Below are 17,437 nucleotides of genomic sequence, written 5' to 3' on the forward strand. Positions count from 1 at the left end.
ATCAGTCAAACAGAAATCTTCGCTCGTAAACCCTGAGCTTTAACAAGGTAGCAGAAAAACAGGTTACTGGGACTCGGGATGAGCGGCAGCCGAGCCAGGTGCAGAGGGAGATTCCAACAGAGGGTACGGCGAGAGGCGAAGCCTGCAGAGAGCGTGGGTACCGTAGGCTGGATACCGCGTCCGTTCAGGACAACAGCGTCTGAGTTGGTAGAGCACAGTAAGGAGTGTGAAGGGGAATGACTTCCAGACAAACCGCACAAGATAGGACAGGACAGGACAGGACAAGACAACACTTGATTCAGCAGGTAAGAGATGCGTCTTCAGCACTGATCGCTAGGAATAAACTGACAAAAGGGTTAGAGAAAGCGGAGGCAGAAATAGCAGGAGGAATCAGGGAAAAGGGGAAACAGGTGGAAGGATTGGGTAAGTGGGAACAGCTGAGACTAATGAAGTTAAAGTGATGGTGTAGAGAAAGAGTGTGTAGGATGACAAGGGGGACAAGAGGGGGACAGAGAAAGGAGGAAACCCGGATCATGACACTGCACCTATATATATATATATATATATATATATATATATATATATATATATATATATATCCCATCTCAGCTTGTGGAAGAGCTGTTTGTGATGAGCTTTGATTCATCATGTGACTTTCTCATCACCACCTGTTTTTGGTGGTTATCAATGCATTACATATTTATTATAGTCCTCAAGCTGAGAAATTAGAAATATTAGAAATTAGAAATATTATATATATATATAGTTTGTTTTGCTTTTGTTTGTTTCTTAAATCCAACTTTTAGTTCTCTAGTACACTGTAATATATATAATCTTTAAAAAAGCACAGACTGTCTCTGCAAACCAGAAAACTCGGTGACACCAGTAACACTCCCAGTGCATTTTAAAACAGCCAAGAAAGATATATTAAACACATATTAATTATTACTTTGATGTTATTTATTTTGAAGCACTGCATTCTGGGATGCATTACCTGCGAAGTGTGAAATGCCTCACATTTCCAGTATTACAAGCTTGCAGACAATTTTAAGAGTATACAGTACACTGCAAAAACTGTAAGTAAAACAAAGATTATTGGAGCATGATTTACAAATTTAAAAAATACTATTTCAGTCTTTCTACTTCAAAATTCCACATTTAATTAAATGTGATAATTATTTTCAAATTTAGTAAAAATATCTGAGTGAAAAGTCTACACCAGTTCAGTGCACTACAGAAATAGTATGCTATTCCAAGCGCAGCCTCGCATGAGAGTGTGATCATGTGAAACAGAGTGAAGTCAGTCTTTTTCATTCTTCACTTCTGCTTCACCTGTTCTCATTCTTAACCATCAGAGCCCATCTGAGGACAGAGACGCTTACGAGTCATGGCTACTTAACATTTTATAGCTCTTCTAACTGTACGTCTGTGCCTGTGTGTGTGTGTGTGTGTGTGTACCGTCCATCTGTTTCCACTGTCTGCAGTCCCAGATGCGCCATTTATCATTCTAAAGGTCATCTATCTTTCTCATTCGCTCCATATTTTCTTAATCTGTTCTATCTTCCACACCTTCACAATCATACAGTTCAATAGCTTTCTATTGTCATCTCTGCCTTCCTAACAACAGTATGGGAGATGCCAAGCTCATGCCACACAAACCCAAACTCAGTCCAAAACCTAAGCAGGCATCATTGTATGCAATTATAGACAAAAAGACTGTCCCTAAATAATAATGCAAACTAAAATGGATTTCCCATAGATTCCCTGGTATGCCTTCCCATGGTATTCATAAAACAGCAGACAAAAGGGTAACACTTTAGAATACTGTTTCTTACTTACTACATAACTAATAAGGAATTATTGAAGAACTAACAGGTGATTATTCATTAACACTTAACTCACTACTGTTAACTACTAAGAAAGATGTGTTAGCTAATCAGTATGTAATATAATTTTATGATTATGTTAAGTAACAGTTAGCTAATCAATAGCTAATGTATTCTGTCATGCCTCCTGAAGAACTACTATTAATTATCTACTAGTTAAGGTTCAGGAAAAATAACTATGAAGTAACTACTAATGAACAGTTATACACAATTACATTGAATTGTGACCCTTTCATATAAATGTTATTAGCAATAGTAGTAGTAGTATGAAAATGCAATATTAATAAATGCAATACATTTTATAGAGGTTTTGCCTGTGTAGTAAATTGTTTTGTGAGTGTGTTTTGTAAGAAATCAGCTTCCAATAGGAATCCCACCATGACTCCAGTGCCTTGTGATAACTCCCCTTAGTTTTTATATTTTATATACAGTACTGTATGTGTGCCTCCTCAGCATATACCACATTATCATTAATTCAATTTCTGTATGTAAGGCAAAACCTGAGGAAAAGTGAAAATACAGGTATCCAATTTGTAATTAATAAAGAATTATCAAATAATTCTGTAGGACTTATTTTGAACCTGAAACATTAGGCCTATTCTAAAGTGAAAATATTGGGAACCCATTAATAATTAATAAAGAATTATCAGATAATTCCTGAAGAATTACTTAGAATCTATAACAGTATTCTAAAGTGAAAACATAGGGAACCCATTAGTAATTAATGATCAAATAATTCTGTAGGACTTATTTTGAACCTGAAACATTAGGCCTATTCTAAAGTGAAAATGTTGAGAACCCATTAGTAATTAATAAAGAATTATTCAGCTGCAAAATTCCTCAAGAATTACTTAGAATCTGAAACAGTATTCTAAAGTGAAAGCATAGGGAACCCATTAGTAATTAATAAAGAATTATCAGATAATTTTGCAGGACTTACAGAATTCTAAAGTGAACCTAGTAAATAATAATAAACTACATAATTTTGACTAAGAACAACCTATAAAAGTAATCATAAACGTTGTAAAATACTCTCATCTGTTTATTTCAGATGAGAACATTTCTTAATACAGCATATTTTATTCCATTTTAACATACTGCCCACATTTTAACTAATTTAACAAACATTTCATAATCAAAAGTTAAACATTTAGAAGCAAACAAAATCCACATTTCATTTCCAATATAGGCTATAATTATAATTATAATTTCCATTATAGGCTAATAAGTGGACTTTAACAAAGTTGCTACTGTAGTAGTACTTTGTACTTGTCCTTTTACTCAAGTAATTTTGAAAATGAATAGGCCTACTTATAATTTTACTGGAGTAATATTTTATTGGGGTATCTGTACTTTTACTCAAGTACTTGATTTGTGGGACACAGCCTGATTATTATAGTGTTTTTTTTTTTTGCGTATAACTGTTCAGTAGTAGTCATTTCATAGTTATTTTTCCTGAACCTTAACTAGTAGATAATTAATAGTAGTTCTTCAGGAGGTATGACAGAATACATTAGCTATTGATTAGCTAACTGTTACTTAACACAATCATAAAATTTTATTACATACTGATTAGTTAACACATCTTTCTTAGTAGTTAACAGTAGCGAGTTAAGTGTTAATGAATAATCACCTGTTTGTTCTTCAATAATTCCTTATTAGTTATGTAGTAAGTAAGAAACAGTATTCTAAAGTGTTACCGACAAGGTAAAGATACCTGGATGACTAAATAAAAGAAATACACTTATGCATGCTTATAATGGAGATAACATGCAATCTGATTGTTGTATGATATTTACAATCAAATGCATAGTAGTTTACGTTTATATTAAATGCAGATTAAATGCTTTTTGACCAACTGAAGTAGGACTTAAAAAAACACAGCTTTATACTGTATGTATAAAAAAAAAAAAAAAATGGATGCCGCCAGAATGGGTACCAAACAGTAATCCAAGTAATTAACACAACTCCAGTCCATCAATTAATGTCTTGTGAAGCATTTGTAAAAAACAAATGCATCATGAGGATGTTTCAAAATGTTTCTGCTGGCTAAAACACAAATCTATAATCCATAACAATGCTTCCTCCAATGAAAAAGTCATCTGATCTGAATCAGGAGAGAAATATGCACAGATCAAATACAAGGGAAAACAGTCTTAATCAAATATGTCTGTGGATTATGATGTGAGAGGATGACAGCAGATGAACTTTTTCACTGGATTATGGCCAGATGTGATGGTTTAAAGTTGGTTAAAAATATCTTCATGATTGATTTGTTTCTTACAAACACACAGCTTTTCACTTCACCAGATGTTAACTGATGGACTGGAGTGGTGTGGATTATTGTGATGTTTTAATCAGCTGTTTGGACACTCATTCTGACGGCACCCATTCACTGCAGAGGATCCACTGGTGTGAAATCTATTCTGGGGAAGAAACAAACTCATCTACATCTTTGATGGCCTGAGGGCTGAGAGTAAATTTTCATCAGATTTTGATTTTTGGCTGCACTATTCCAAAAGTGTCCAAAAACATTACGTTCAATTCACACTTAAGTGCACCATTTCTATTAGCACTCTGAATGATCTGTTTAAGGAAACACTACACAACTCATGATCAGCTGTCAGCTAGATGTATGCATGTTATTGTTCACTGATTTAAATAAAGAAGGCCGGGGGTCCCCTTTAGTTCCCCGGCTGACCAACATCAAGCAAATCTAACATTTGTGTTAATCTACTTCTGAATATTTAAACTACTGGAGTTGAGTTAAACTCATGTGAATTATTCACTTGGGTGACTTGAAGGTAACATGGTGTATCCTGACCTATAGCTGCTTGAAAGATGCCAAAAAGACACAGGATCTCATGATAAGCCCTATTTTGACTTGCATATGGTCTCTTAAGGGAATTTAAGTTGAATATCTGCTCTGCCACAGTCTTTGTAAGCACAGGTTATGTTTCGCCTGCCAGATTGTATTCTGCTGTGATAGGCCTCTGCAGTCATCAAGTTGTCAAGTGTTGGGATGTTATCAGAATGGAGCAGAATAAGTAAATAAGGTGTCCGACAGTTTGTCAATTTAAAGGATGGTCAGGAACTAACCGAGCCTAGTCTGATGAATAGACCTGATTGCACTGTAAATATTTCATTGAATATTTACAATTAGTTTTAGAGAGGATTTTGTAGCAGGCCGTATGATACTGAGTTTATGGACACGTCTAGAGCCTGTGATGATGGAGCTGTTTGTTTATCTTGGGCATAAACAGCTCAAATATTTCATAAAAGGCATGCTGAAGAGATAAATTAGAGACGCTTTATATGAAAACACGTGGAAAGTCATGTGATAACACAATTCACATGGTTTTTGCAATGCGATGCAAAAAACAAACAAACAAACAAAAAACAAACAAACCTGGAGATACAATCAATGCTCAGTGAAAACTGAACTTTTTCAGTAATCTAGTACAGGTAAGCAAAGATGCATTTATGTCAAGCCAAAAGGAGAGTGAGACCATGTGGGGCTTTTCTATTCAGAATGTAAAGAAAATTAAATTTGAATGAATAGCGCCATCATGTGGAGAGTCATGAAGTGTACTAATTGTTGTTTTCTATTATCGACAAAAGAAAAAAAGCAAACATTAATCAAACAATATATTAAATTAAATATATTAATAAAAAATATATATATGTCAACCGCTTCTACAAGCTTATAATAATTATTCACAAGTTTAATGAATATTCAGGAAGTGGGTGGGCCATGAAGTCACGTGACCCTGACGCGCTCGTGAACCTCAGTCAGGGAAGTTGTTTTCCGTTACTTCTACTTTTAAAATGTGAAGTTTAACTTAGAATAACGCTATTCGATCTGTTCAGACAAAAGGTGGTCTACATCCATAAAGGTGAGGTTTAATTCAGCTCTACTGAACTAACACTGTAGCGATAACGTTACGTGTAATACACAGGACACGAAGTGAGAAGAAGAGGGTGTCTCCAAATGTAATGTGTTTGTGTGCAACAACTAACGTTAATGGGAGATTCTAAAGGTGAAGGCTATCGTGCTGCCATGCTGCCACGATACACCATTACCTTGGACAACGATGTCTAAAATACCTTAGTATTGAAGTAGGCAGTTTACTAGCTTTGGAGATTTAGCCGTGACCGGCTGTAACAACTTCCGTTGTAACACTTTATTTTACTGTTCTGTTCCTCATACTATGTACTTAATATAGTAACGTTAATTTACAATAACTAGGTACTTACCCTAAACCTAATTCTACCCCAATGTAGTACTTTCTATGTAAGAGGACGTACTGTAAAATAAAGTGCAACCGGTAAGTGTATGGGATTTAAATCCGGCCATGATTCAAAACTGAAAATAAAGTTCTGAAAGGTTGACACTAAGTGTTCGAAAACTCTAAATCTTACAAAAAAGTTTTGCAAGATCGAAAAATAAGATTTGCAAGCTTGCAAAATGTAAATAATTTTACGTAAATAAAAATATCTCTGCAAACATTGTTGTTTTTGAGATTTCCTTCTTCAGAACTGCAAAAAAAAATTGTACGATGTTGCGCAAAGAATTTTTCAGAGTTTCAAATTTGTCAGTGTTCTCCCACTGTATTAGATTGTTTTCCAGGTTTGAGACCTTGTAAATGGTGATCTGAAAACTGGTGTGCGAATGTGTGAATTTTTTTTTTAACTCTGAAAACAGAGCTTTGCAGGCTTGCAAAGTGGTAAAAAAAATTACATCTCTTCAAACATAATTTTGTTTTCCTTCTTCAGAAGTACAAAATTATTTTCATGGTGTTGTGCAGTTTCAAATTTGTCACTGTTCTCCCAGTGTATAGTTTGCTTTCAAGATTTGAAAACTTGTAAATAGTGATCTGAAAACTGGTGTGCCAATAGGTGAAAAAATTTTTGAAACTCTGAAAACTGAGGTTCGAAAGGGCGAAACTTATTACGTTACATTACATTTGCACTCCTATTGCAGACTATGCGTTCTGCTCTTGGCCAATGCTTTGCTGTATGCTGACGTACAGTCCAATCACAAGTCGTATTTACTGGAAAGGTGGGATTGACCGACTGCTCCGCCAATGACAAAAGCGCACAGGATACGCAAAATAAACGGTCCTAAAATTTAAAATAAGGTTACCGACTTGTCGCTGAAATTTACCATACAATTGCCAGTAGCCACTGAGTTTACCACTGATAGGCCGGCGGTGCATCAGTATACACACTCACCTCACGCAGCGAACGACTCACTTTCCTCAACTCAGTTTCTTTTTTGGGGGGGGGGGGGGGTTGGTCCTGTAGCTAATTTCACATAATGATTACAATGATTTTTTTGTGCTGGTAGTAGGCTAGTGCTTGCACCTTGTCTGGTTTAGGCCTGTCATCGATAAATAATGATGACAATAAAAACGCCAGTAGGTGACAGCAAAACCATGGTTTTAAGTAGGCTATTTATTGGGGAAGTCGTGGCCTAATGGTTAGAGAGTCGGACTCCCAATCGAAAGGTTGTGAGTTCGAGTCCCGGGCCGGCAGGAATTGTGGGTGGGGGGAGTGCATGTACAGTTCTCTCTCCACCTTCAATACCACGACTTAGGTGCCCTTGAGCAAGGCATCGAACCCCCAACTGCTCCCCGGGCGCCGCAGCATAAATGGCTGCCCACTGCTCCGGGTGTGTGTGTGTGTGTGTGTGTGTGTGTGTGTGTGTGTTCACTGCTCTGTGTGTGTGTGCATTTCGGATGGGTTAAATGCAGAGCACAAATTCTGAGTATGGGTCACCATACTTGGCTAAATGTCACTTCACTTTCACTTTCACTTTATTGAATCGTTCAAATCAAACTTTTCGTTCAAAACGGCTGATTCTATTAGAAAGGAAACAAAAGAGTCCATTTGAATGGACTATTGAATCACTGGCTCACTTGATTCGTTGAAAATTTGATGAATTCAAGGAACAAAACACCGTGTTAAGGGCCGTTCACATGTCGCGCCCAAAAACGCGTGTAAAACGCGTCGCTTTCTCCTTCTTTCCAAAGCGCTCGGGCAGTTGCGCTCCTATGCACTGTTGTAGCTATAAAATTAATAGCACATTTGTGCTCGCGCACGTGCTGATACTCAATAATTCATGTTCAATTAATATAAAAACGTTCATTGCGCAGTGAATGCTTTTGGACTCTTAGGACGTGTTTTTGTTGGGTTTTTGCAAAGTCGGTGACTCAAAATGTCAGCTCTATCCTCTCTCAATCCGTCACAAACAGCGTATGAGGACAATGGAAGCAATAAAAAACAACAAATATACAAGTGCTATAACAAGTCTCAGTTAGCTTACACGTAACAAAGGCTTTTAAATAATATAATAAAGAAATACTGATAACAGATAGAATAGAGCAAGCTAGAGTTAGAGGTATTTTTTGCCTTTGTTAATTGTATAATAAAAGAAAACCGATAGAATACAAAAGAATAGAAAGCTTAATATTATTCTTTTTTTTTTAAGAATAGTGAGTGTTAAAGTTAGAAGGTCAAATAAATTTAGAAGAGATGTGTTTTAAGCTGATTCTTGAAAATGGATAAGGATTGAGTACAGACAATCCAGTAAAGATTTACCCAAACGAAGGTCCGAGACTACAGAATATCCTCAATGCAGAAAGCACTCTCTTTCACACACACACACACACACACACACACACACACACACACACACACACACACACACACACACACACACACACACACACACACACACACACACACACACACAGTATCAATTTTAGTGATGTGGTGGAGAACAAATAGTTTATCATATGTTTTAAACATTATATATTTATTAGCCTACTTATTTATGTTATATATATATATATATATACTTATATGTTATATATAAACTACTTATATAATATATGAAAATACAGATGTTTAGATTATAATTCAGGTTTATTTTTTATTATTTTTTTACAAAATATAGATTTTAAAATGTCTCAATACATATAGTCTCTAGTGATTGCAGAAAAAAGTTAACCATGCATTCATAAATTTGTAATAGGCAATTATTTATAATTTTACTGAAATATTTTAATAAAAGTAAAAAATACACTGTACACCTTTCTGAATATTTAAATATAATATCTAAATATTCTTTTGGATGCACTATAGAAGTCACTTTAATTGTAATATTCGGAAGAGAGAGTCAGTGGTCCACTGCGTGAGGAAAGTGAGTCGCCAGCTGAGGAAAGTCAGGTGAGACTGTACATACTGATGCACCGCCGGTCTATCAAAGTCAAAGTCAAGTCACCTTTATTTATATAGCGCAAAATACATTGCGTCAAAGCAACTGAACAACATTCATTAGGAAAACAGTGTCAATAATGCAAAAATGATAGTCAAAGGCAGTTCATCATTGAATTCAGTGATGTCATCTCTGTTCAGTTAAATAGTGTCTGTGCATTTATTTGCAATCAAGTCAACGATATCGCTGTAGATGAAGTGACCACAACTAAGCAAGCCAGAGGCGACAGCGGCAAGGAACCGAAACTCCATCGGTGACAGAATGGAGAAAAAAACCTTGGGAGAAACCAGGCTTAGTTTGGGGGCCAGTTCTCCTCTGACCAGACGAAACCAGTAGTTCAATTCCAGGCTGCAGCAAAGTCAGATTGTGCAGAAGAATCATCTGTTTCCTGTGGTCTTTGTCCTGGTGCTCCTCTGAGGTCTTTACAGGGGATCTGTATCTGGGGCTCCAGTTGTCCTGGTCTCCGCTGTCTTTCAGGGATGTAGAGGTCTTTTCTAGGTGCTGATCCACCATCTGGTCTGGATACGTACTGGATCCGGGTGACTGCAGTGACCCTCTGATCTGGACACAGACTGGATCTGGTGGCCACGGTGACCTCGGAACAAGAGAGAAACAGACAAATATTAGCGTAGATGCCATTCTTCTAATGATGTAGCAAGTACATAGGGTGTTATGGGAAGTGTTCCCGGTTCCGGTTTACCTAATTAATGCAGCCTAAAAATCTTTCACGGAATAATGTGAATAATAAAAGCATATTAGTATGTTATGTGTATGCCAGGTTAAAGAGATGGGTCTTTAATCTAGATTTAAACTGCAAGAGTGTGTCTGCCTCCCGAACAATGTTAGGTAGGTTATTCCAGAGTTTGGGCCAAAATAGGAAAAGGATCTGCCGCCCGCAGTTGATTTTGATATTCTAGGTATTATCAAATTGCCTGAGTTTTGAGAACGTAGCGCACGTAGAGGATTATAATGTAAAGGAGCTCATTCAAATACTGAGGTGCTAAACCATTCAGGGCTTTATAAGCAATATTTTAAACTCTATACGATGTTTGATAGGGAGCCAGTGCAGTGTTGACAGGACCGGGCTAATATGGTCATACTTCCTGGTTCTAGTAAGAACTCTTGCTGCTGCATTTTGGACTAGCTGTAGTTTGTTTACTAAGCGTGCAGAACAACCACCCAATAAAGCATTACAATAATCTAACCTTGTGGTCATAAATGCATGGATTAACATTTCTGCATTTGACATTGAGAGCATAGGCCGTAATTTAGATATATTTTTGAGATGGAAAAATGCAGTTTTACAAATGCTAGAAACGTGGCTTTCTAAGGAAAGATTCCCATCAAATAGCACACCTAGGTTCCTAACTGATGACGAAGAATTGACAGAGCAACCATCAAGTCAGTGGTAAACTCAGTGGCTACTGGCAATTTTATGGTGAATTTCAGCGACAAGTGGGTAACCTTTATTTTAGAACTGGACCGCGACGGGACCGCCTTGTGGACAGAAATCTGTGCATCCTCTGTTTGCGTATCCTGTGCGCTTTTGTCATTGGCGGAGCAGTCGGTCAATCCCACCTTTCCAGTAAATACGACTTGTGATTGGACTGTACGTCAGCAGACAGCAAAGCATTGGCCAAGAGCAGAAGGCCCTCCCTCCAGGCTTTTTTTTAGTTGTGAGGTTGCAAAGCTTCATTTTCGCTCAGTCTGAGTTTCAGAGTTTCAGAGCAGAGCTGCGTGACAACACTGCCACAAATCACGTGACTCGCAAGGTCGCAACTGAGTGGGCGTATCTCCGCAAAGTGGGTGTTGTAAACTCAGCTCTGAAAAAAATAGTCTGCAATAGGAGTGCAAATGTAATGTAACGTAATAAGTTTCGCCCTTTCGAACCTCAGTTTTCAGAGTTTCAAAACTTTTTTTCACCTATTGGCACACCAGTTTTCAGATCACTAAAAAAGTGTATAGTTTGAAAGCAAACTATACACTGGGAGAACATTGACAAATTCGAAACTCTGAAAAAATTATTGCACAACACCATAAAAAAGAGTTTTGCACTTCTGAAGAAGGAAAACTCAAAAACAAAATTATGTTTGAAGAGATGTAATTTTTTTTTACCACTTTGCAAGCTTTCAGAGTTTCAAAAAAAAATTCACTCATTCGCACACCAGTTTTCAGATCCCCATTTACAAGGTCTCAAACCTGGAAAACAATCTAATACAGTGGGAGAACACTGACAAATTTGAAACTCAACTCATCATAAAATAAATGTTGCAGTTCTGAAGAGGGAAATCTCAAAAACAGCATAATGTTTGCAGAGATATTTTTTTATTTTTTTTACATTTTGCAAGCTTGCAAATCTTATTTTTCGATCTTGCAAAACTTTTTTTTGTAAGATTTAGAGTTTTCGAACACTTAGTTTCAAACTTTTATAACTTTATTTTTCAGTTTTGAATCATGGCAGGATTTAAATCCCATAGTAAGTGTACATACTTTCATTTTAACTGCTGGATTCAGATCTGCTCCGAACACAAAACTATATCATTTTATCACTAAACATTGCTCTGTACACTGTATGTCAAAAATACCCCATTATTTAAACGTTTTTCAGTGTCTTTAACCAACTCTTCTATTTTGGTGAATATGCGTGAAAAATAATCAATGAAGAAATGTTTATTTTATGAAAACTATGGTAGTTATTTATAATTCATAGCCATGTTCTAGTGTTTCTTTGAAAACCTTTGCTAATGCCTTCATCGTTTTGCTTTGCTATGTTTTGGTCTGTGTCAATTCAGAGCTTGGGATGAAATTTTAAGATTGAGCAAATATGTGAATATGGAAAAGATTTAGTTTAACTGTGAGTATTTGGGAAACATAAAATGCTATAAAAGCCTGGTTTTAACAGTATTACTCATACTGGTTTATTTTATAGACCTTGTGGACGCAGAGTACAAAGATGTCCAAGCTGGCTCCTCGTAACTCTCAGCTGCTGCTGTCGGATCAGAAGTGTGCTAGATGTCTGTTAGAGACGTATGTCAAGCGGAGCCTCAGCCTGAATGAAGGGTGCAGGAAACATCAGGTGAATAAGCTCAAATGGCTTAAACCAGGAAGACAGTCCAGACGGGCGTCCAGTGACACCTCCACCCACCGTCTGAGAGTAGAGAGGCTCCTGAACACCGGTGAGTGTCCTGAATGCACTTCACAAGAGCTTGTCACTAGGAGTAAGAGCACCAAAGCACCGAGCAGAACCAAATCACTCTTCAGAGGCTTCCTCCACCTCTTCTCTAAGAAGAAGACTGAGCCCAAAGTGAAAGATGAGCGAGTTACAGAAACAGACTCTGGACAATATACGATAGAGCGGGGGCTTCGCTCTTCTCATAACGGCTCACCTGGCCACACTGAGACTGTGAGGAAAAAACACTCTCTGAGGAGGATCTTCTTTAGCAATCAAAATGATGAGAAAAGAGAAACATTACGAAAGGACTGCTCTCCTGTTCCTGGTGCTGTGGAGGGGCTTTCAGACGGTAAGTCTTTTAGTTGAGACAAGTGAACTTGTCTGGCAGATTCATAGCTCTGCCACTAATGACAGTCGGTGTGAAGAATTAGCCACTGAAGGCCTGTCCACACCAAGGATGATAACTATAACGCTAACTCATTAAGCTTTAAGCTTTAATTCTTTAACGTGAGAGGTCCGATTAAAGCCCAGGTAACCAGAAAATGTGATGGAGTCATAAAATGAATCCATTTTTTGAAGAAACACAACCAAAGTCTTATCAGTTCGGAACGACAGAGCTGCTGATGCGACCAGATTCCCTGGACATGCTCACATATCGCAAGTGCTGTCCTTCGTGTACTGGGTTATTTCCACTTTTCTGAATTTGCGTGTTTATTCTGCCTGTTCCTATGCCATTTTAACACATTGGTCTGAACAAACGGATCACGTGAGAAAATGTGTGTTGGTGTGAACAGGCGTGTACACTGAAATGTTAATGTATGAGATGAGAAAACTGTACAGTGATAGAGAGAGCTCAGTGTGCTGCAGCTTCAGAAAACACATGCAAATAGAAAAAGCACCAACAAATTTCTTCATTAGCTTGACAGCTCATGCGCTGCAAATACTCGCAGCAACACAACCAAATATAGAAATCACTGCAAGTAGCACAGACCACAACAGGAGGACCCCAACAATGGCCAAAATACCCCCAACAAAATGAAAATTAACCATGGTTTTATAGGTCTGGGCGATTTTTTGCGACTAATTTGAATTTACATTTTAAGGCGATTTTATGTTTCTAAAATCTAGGTATTGCAATTTGTTTTAGTTCATATATATATATATATATATATTTCTGATGTGGTCTGTGCCTATTTGTAGCGTGTTTCTGTATTTATTTGTGTTTGGAGTATTTGCAGTGCATTTCTGTATTTGTTTGTGTTGTACTGCAGCATGTGTGCTGTCAAATTGATGAAGATGTTTTCTTTATTTTTTTTCATTTGCAGGGCATTGAGATCTCTCGTCCACCGACTTCTGTGTTTGTGCGAACAGGCCTGTACACTTAAATGTTAATGTATCTTTGGTCCAAACAACTGTGTGAATATGTGAATCTTTCCTCTGTTTGTAGTGAGCGTGGACTCTGATAATACATACTTTGAGAAGGTGTCAGAAGAGCTGGAGTTGATTGTGAAGGAGATTCAGTTTAGTCCAAACGAAGATTGTGTTCCGCTGCTCACTGTTGCTTCTGTAGGAAACTGCAGCTCTTCAGGTGACCCTCTCCGTCAAATCTGACTAGCAGGAAACCTTTACGAGCACAATAAATATCCTCGGGATCTTGCTTTCTTTATTTACTTTTCAAAGCTTATTTATATTTAAGCTTCATATTGCAAATTGCAAATGTTCACAAGCGTGTCTCCTCAGGTGATGACACTACAGAGAGGATCATCAGCCTGCTGAAGCAACATGGGGATATTATTGAACAGAAAGTAAGCATTTTAACCCTGATTCACTTTTGACATAATGTTCTGTCATTTGACTGTTATCTAATGTATGCAAAATGAATGTAAAGAAAGTATCATTTAATTATCACTTTTTATTGCATGCCTTTTTAGGATACTTTATTGTGAGTGGTCAATTGCAGTATTCCGTGGTCAGACATTTGTACCATTTTATTTCTATTTTGCATATTGATGAATAAACCATTCAGGCAGCAAACTTTCTTACATGGCATGGTTTGAGGTTCAACAGCCTATTTTTTGCCACATGTAGTACAATATGAAGAAAAAAAGATCTGAATTCACATAACCAGCAATAAATTCTGCTAATTTTCTTTCTAGATAAGCAGGAACAAAAGCGTCCAAGACTTCCTCCAGAAACTGTCTTATAGCTCCTTCCAGCGGCTCGCTGATCGCTACATAGCACAGATCCCCAGTCCTCTTCCCCAGACCACAGACGCCACTCCTGAGCTGGTCAGACTGGCCTTCACCCTGGACTTTACCGCCAAAGTGGCTGGATTGTGCAGCCAGACGGTCGGTCGAATCATGGGGTTCGGTAACCAGTACCTTCAGGATTCCTTCACACAAATGTGTGCAGCCCACAGACAGGTAATAAAAGGGCAAAAGTGTAATCATTGGAAGTAAAGTAATAGGCCACAGTTGGGTCTTGTTTTATGTTACAAAAATGCACGCTTTTAGAGACTCATTTTGAGTCTGTTTAAGCTCTTAAAAACCAAAGATGATTTAAAAAAAAAGTCATAGTGCATGCTTTTATTATTTGATTTTTTACCTTAGATTAACTTATAATGTTAGTAAAGATTGTCATGACCAAAACTTCTCAGATTTTCACCCCCTCTGGTCCCAAACTTAAATAGTCCATATTTTTGTGTGTGTGTGTAAACCGAGAAACTGAGTGCTGATGGTTTTTAACCTGCCTGTTATTCAATTATTCGCTGAGTTCCGGTTTATTTTTGTAAGCGCTCCTGTTCAAGACAAGACGGCAGAAAGCATGTTTATTTTCTTTATTTTATATTTCTTTATTTTATATTATTATCTCGCTGGCACCTATATGTCCGAAAAAAGCGTGCTTTATCTTGCAATTTCCGCACAAAATATTCGATATAGTGTACATTTATATGGGTTTAACGTTAAAACATCGTTACATGCTTGAACTGTTTTATATCTTTAGATTTTATTTTAGACAATTCGTGATGATTTGAGAAGGCTAAACTGACCAAACAGGCTATGATCAACTCTCCCTCTCTGTGCTGGCCGCTTGTTACTTTAAAAACAAAACTTATAGGCCTGTTTAACGATCAAAAACTGCTCCCAACATACAAAACTGAACTATTTTAATAGCTGAAACAGTATTAGCTGTTTTGGGAGAATAGGGGAAAAAGACGGGCTGAACATCCTCAAGTGTGTTGCGGGGCAAACTGAAAGTTGATGCCGAATGTCCAGCACTCTTCGTCACTGCTCCGACTTCTTGTTTGTACCCTATGTGTTTTTCCCTAGGTACAAACTAAAATAAGTTGTAAAACTTAAAAGTTTGTATTTTTTATTATTGTGTTCGGCATGATGGGTCGCGTGTGATTTCATGACGTGCCCGCGGGTTGAGATCCACTGGTTTAGAGCTACAGGATTTGTGGAGTAGCAGGATCCCCAAATAGATTGACAAAATTCATAATAGGAACAAGAAATACTTCCACTACTACTTCGTTTGTGATGGTCGTCTATTTTTTAGATATTAAGACGCAATGTTTTCTGTTTATTGATGACCTGACTTTGGCCTGTGAATGCATTGCTCTCGGAGACAGTTAACAGTTATTTAACAGTTCCTCTCAATTGACGACAAATTTCTTCATCCGCCCGGATAAGGAGGAGGGCTTTAATTTCACTGTCGCTTCAGTTGGATGACATTTATTTAATTTTCTTAAACGGTGCGTGAATGCGTCACATTGTTATGATTGGCCCGGAGTAGACGTCTTACGTCACCGCGTTCTGAACTCGTACGTACTCATACCGGTAATTTTCCTTCTGTGTTCACACAGAGCAGAATTCCGGCAACTTACTGGTAATGTTACAACTTCTCATACCGGTAAGTTGCCTGAACGAATTTACTGGTATTTTTTAAAAGATCCTGTTCACACATGATCTCTTTACGGCAATTTACCGGTAATTTTCCGGAAAAGTCTGTATGTGTGAAAGGGCTTAATGTCTGCATCATACTGTGACACATTCATAAAACAAATTGCAATGGCAAACAATGACGTCTTATTAGCCACCAGTACATATGCATATTTGAGTTTTTATGCAGAGGAACCTTGCAGCTCAAGCTATAACGCAGTTTTTTATTTGGTGAAATTTCATTAGCCATTTAAAAAATATGCATAAAATTGAATCTCCAAGGCCACAAGTATGAGTATGTGATTTTTGTGTACATGCAGTTTCAGTTGTTTTTTTTTTTTTTGTAAATTTAAAGTACATTGTACTATGAAAACTATTGGTGAATTATCATGTGTTTGTGAAAACATTTGCACACTTAGTAACTGAGACCAATGTTTAAAATAACCTCCAGTCACTCATTTGCAGAAGGACATGCAGAGTAGCAGGTGTTACACACCACCAGAAACTGCACAACATTTGGCAGACACTTCTGCAGTATTAATAGATTATGGTGAATTAAAGCACAGTGACTGGGCCAAGTTTCTGTTCACCAAATGGGTTAATGTGTTCATTTATGTTAATGCATGTTATGTCTGTGACAGGAAAATGTTGCAGAAGCATTGGGTTGTTTTTGTAGCTTAATTTACAATAGATGCTTATTTTTTCCATTGAGGAGGAAGTTTGTAGTTTTGAAAGGTTTTTCATTCTTAATCAAACTTTTAGTTATTAAGTTCCAGTTGTTTCCTGATGTTGTTTCCTGTTTCTTGTCAATGGTTGTAATCTGATATCCTGTTTTTCATTTCCTGCTAGATGCCCGAAGATTTGGAAGAACAGATTACAAGTGACACAGACTGACTGTGAAGTCCAAAACGATGAAAAAAGTGCAATAGAGTTAACTCAGCGGGGAAAAACTGTGATATATTTGTAGCTGCTTTTGTGAATAAGCCAATTCAAGTAGTTTGTTTATACTGTATGTTTTATACAGTGACTGACTGTAAAAATGACAACAGGGTTGAACCTGATACTAAAACTGTGAATAAGAAAGTTTTTTTTTTTTTTTTTTTTTTAAACACCAAATTAGCATATTCTTCTGAATGATAATGTGACATTGAAGACT

The 17,437-nt window shown here is 37.2% G+C and overlaps 1 protein-coding gene across 1 annotated transcript; it reads left to right on the forward strand.

Annotated features, from left to right (window-relative positions):
• The first annotated feature begins 5,642 nt into the window (after positions 1–5,642).
• Positions 5,643–17,382, forward strand: LOC132117672 (uncharacterized). The gene is made up of 6 exons (XM_059526988.1): positions 5,643–5,782; positions 12,098–12,689; positions 13,788–13,928; positions 14,081–14,145; positions 14,497–14,763; positions 17,131–17,382. The coding sequence occupies exons 2-6, from the start codon at positions 12,122–12,124 to the stop codon at positions 17,173–17,175; spliced, it is 1,086 nt and encodes a 361-aa protein (XP_059382971.1). The 5' UTR covers positions 5,643–5,782; positions 12,098–12,121; the 3' UTR covers positions 17,176–17,382.
• The last annotated feature ends 55 nt before the right edge of the window (positions 17,383–17,437 follow it).

The sequence above is a fragment of the Carassius carassius genome, chromosome 37 (assembly GCF_963082965.1).
Source record: "Carassius carassius chromosome 37, fCarCar2.1, whole genome shotgun sequence".
NCBI lineage: Eukaryota > Metazoa > Chordata > Actinopteri > Cypriniformes > Cyprinidae > Carassius > Carassius carassius.

Excerpts from the sequence above, each read along its gene's own strand:
- LOC132117672 (XM_059526988.1), top strand. The coding sequence starts at position 12,122 with ATGTCCAAGCTGGCTCCTCGTAACTCTCAGCTGCTGCTGTCGGATCAG. Across the intron at positions 12,690-13,787 it reads TGTGGAGGGGCTTTCAGACG|TGAGCGTGGACTCTGATAAT; the intron begins GTAAGTCTTTTA and ends CTCTGTTTGTAG. Across the intron at positions 14,146-14,496 it reads GGGATATTATTGAACAGAAA|ATAAGCAGGAACAAAAGCGT; the intron begins GTAAGCATTTTA and ends TTTTCTTTCTAG.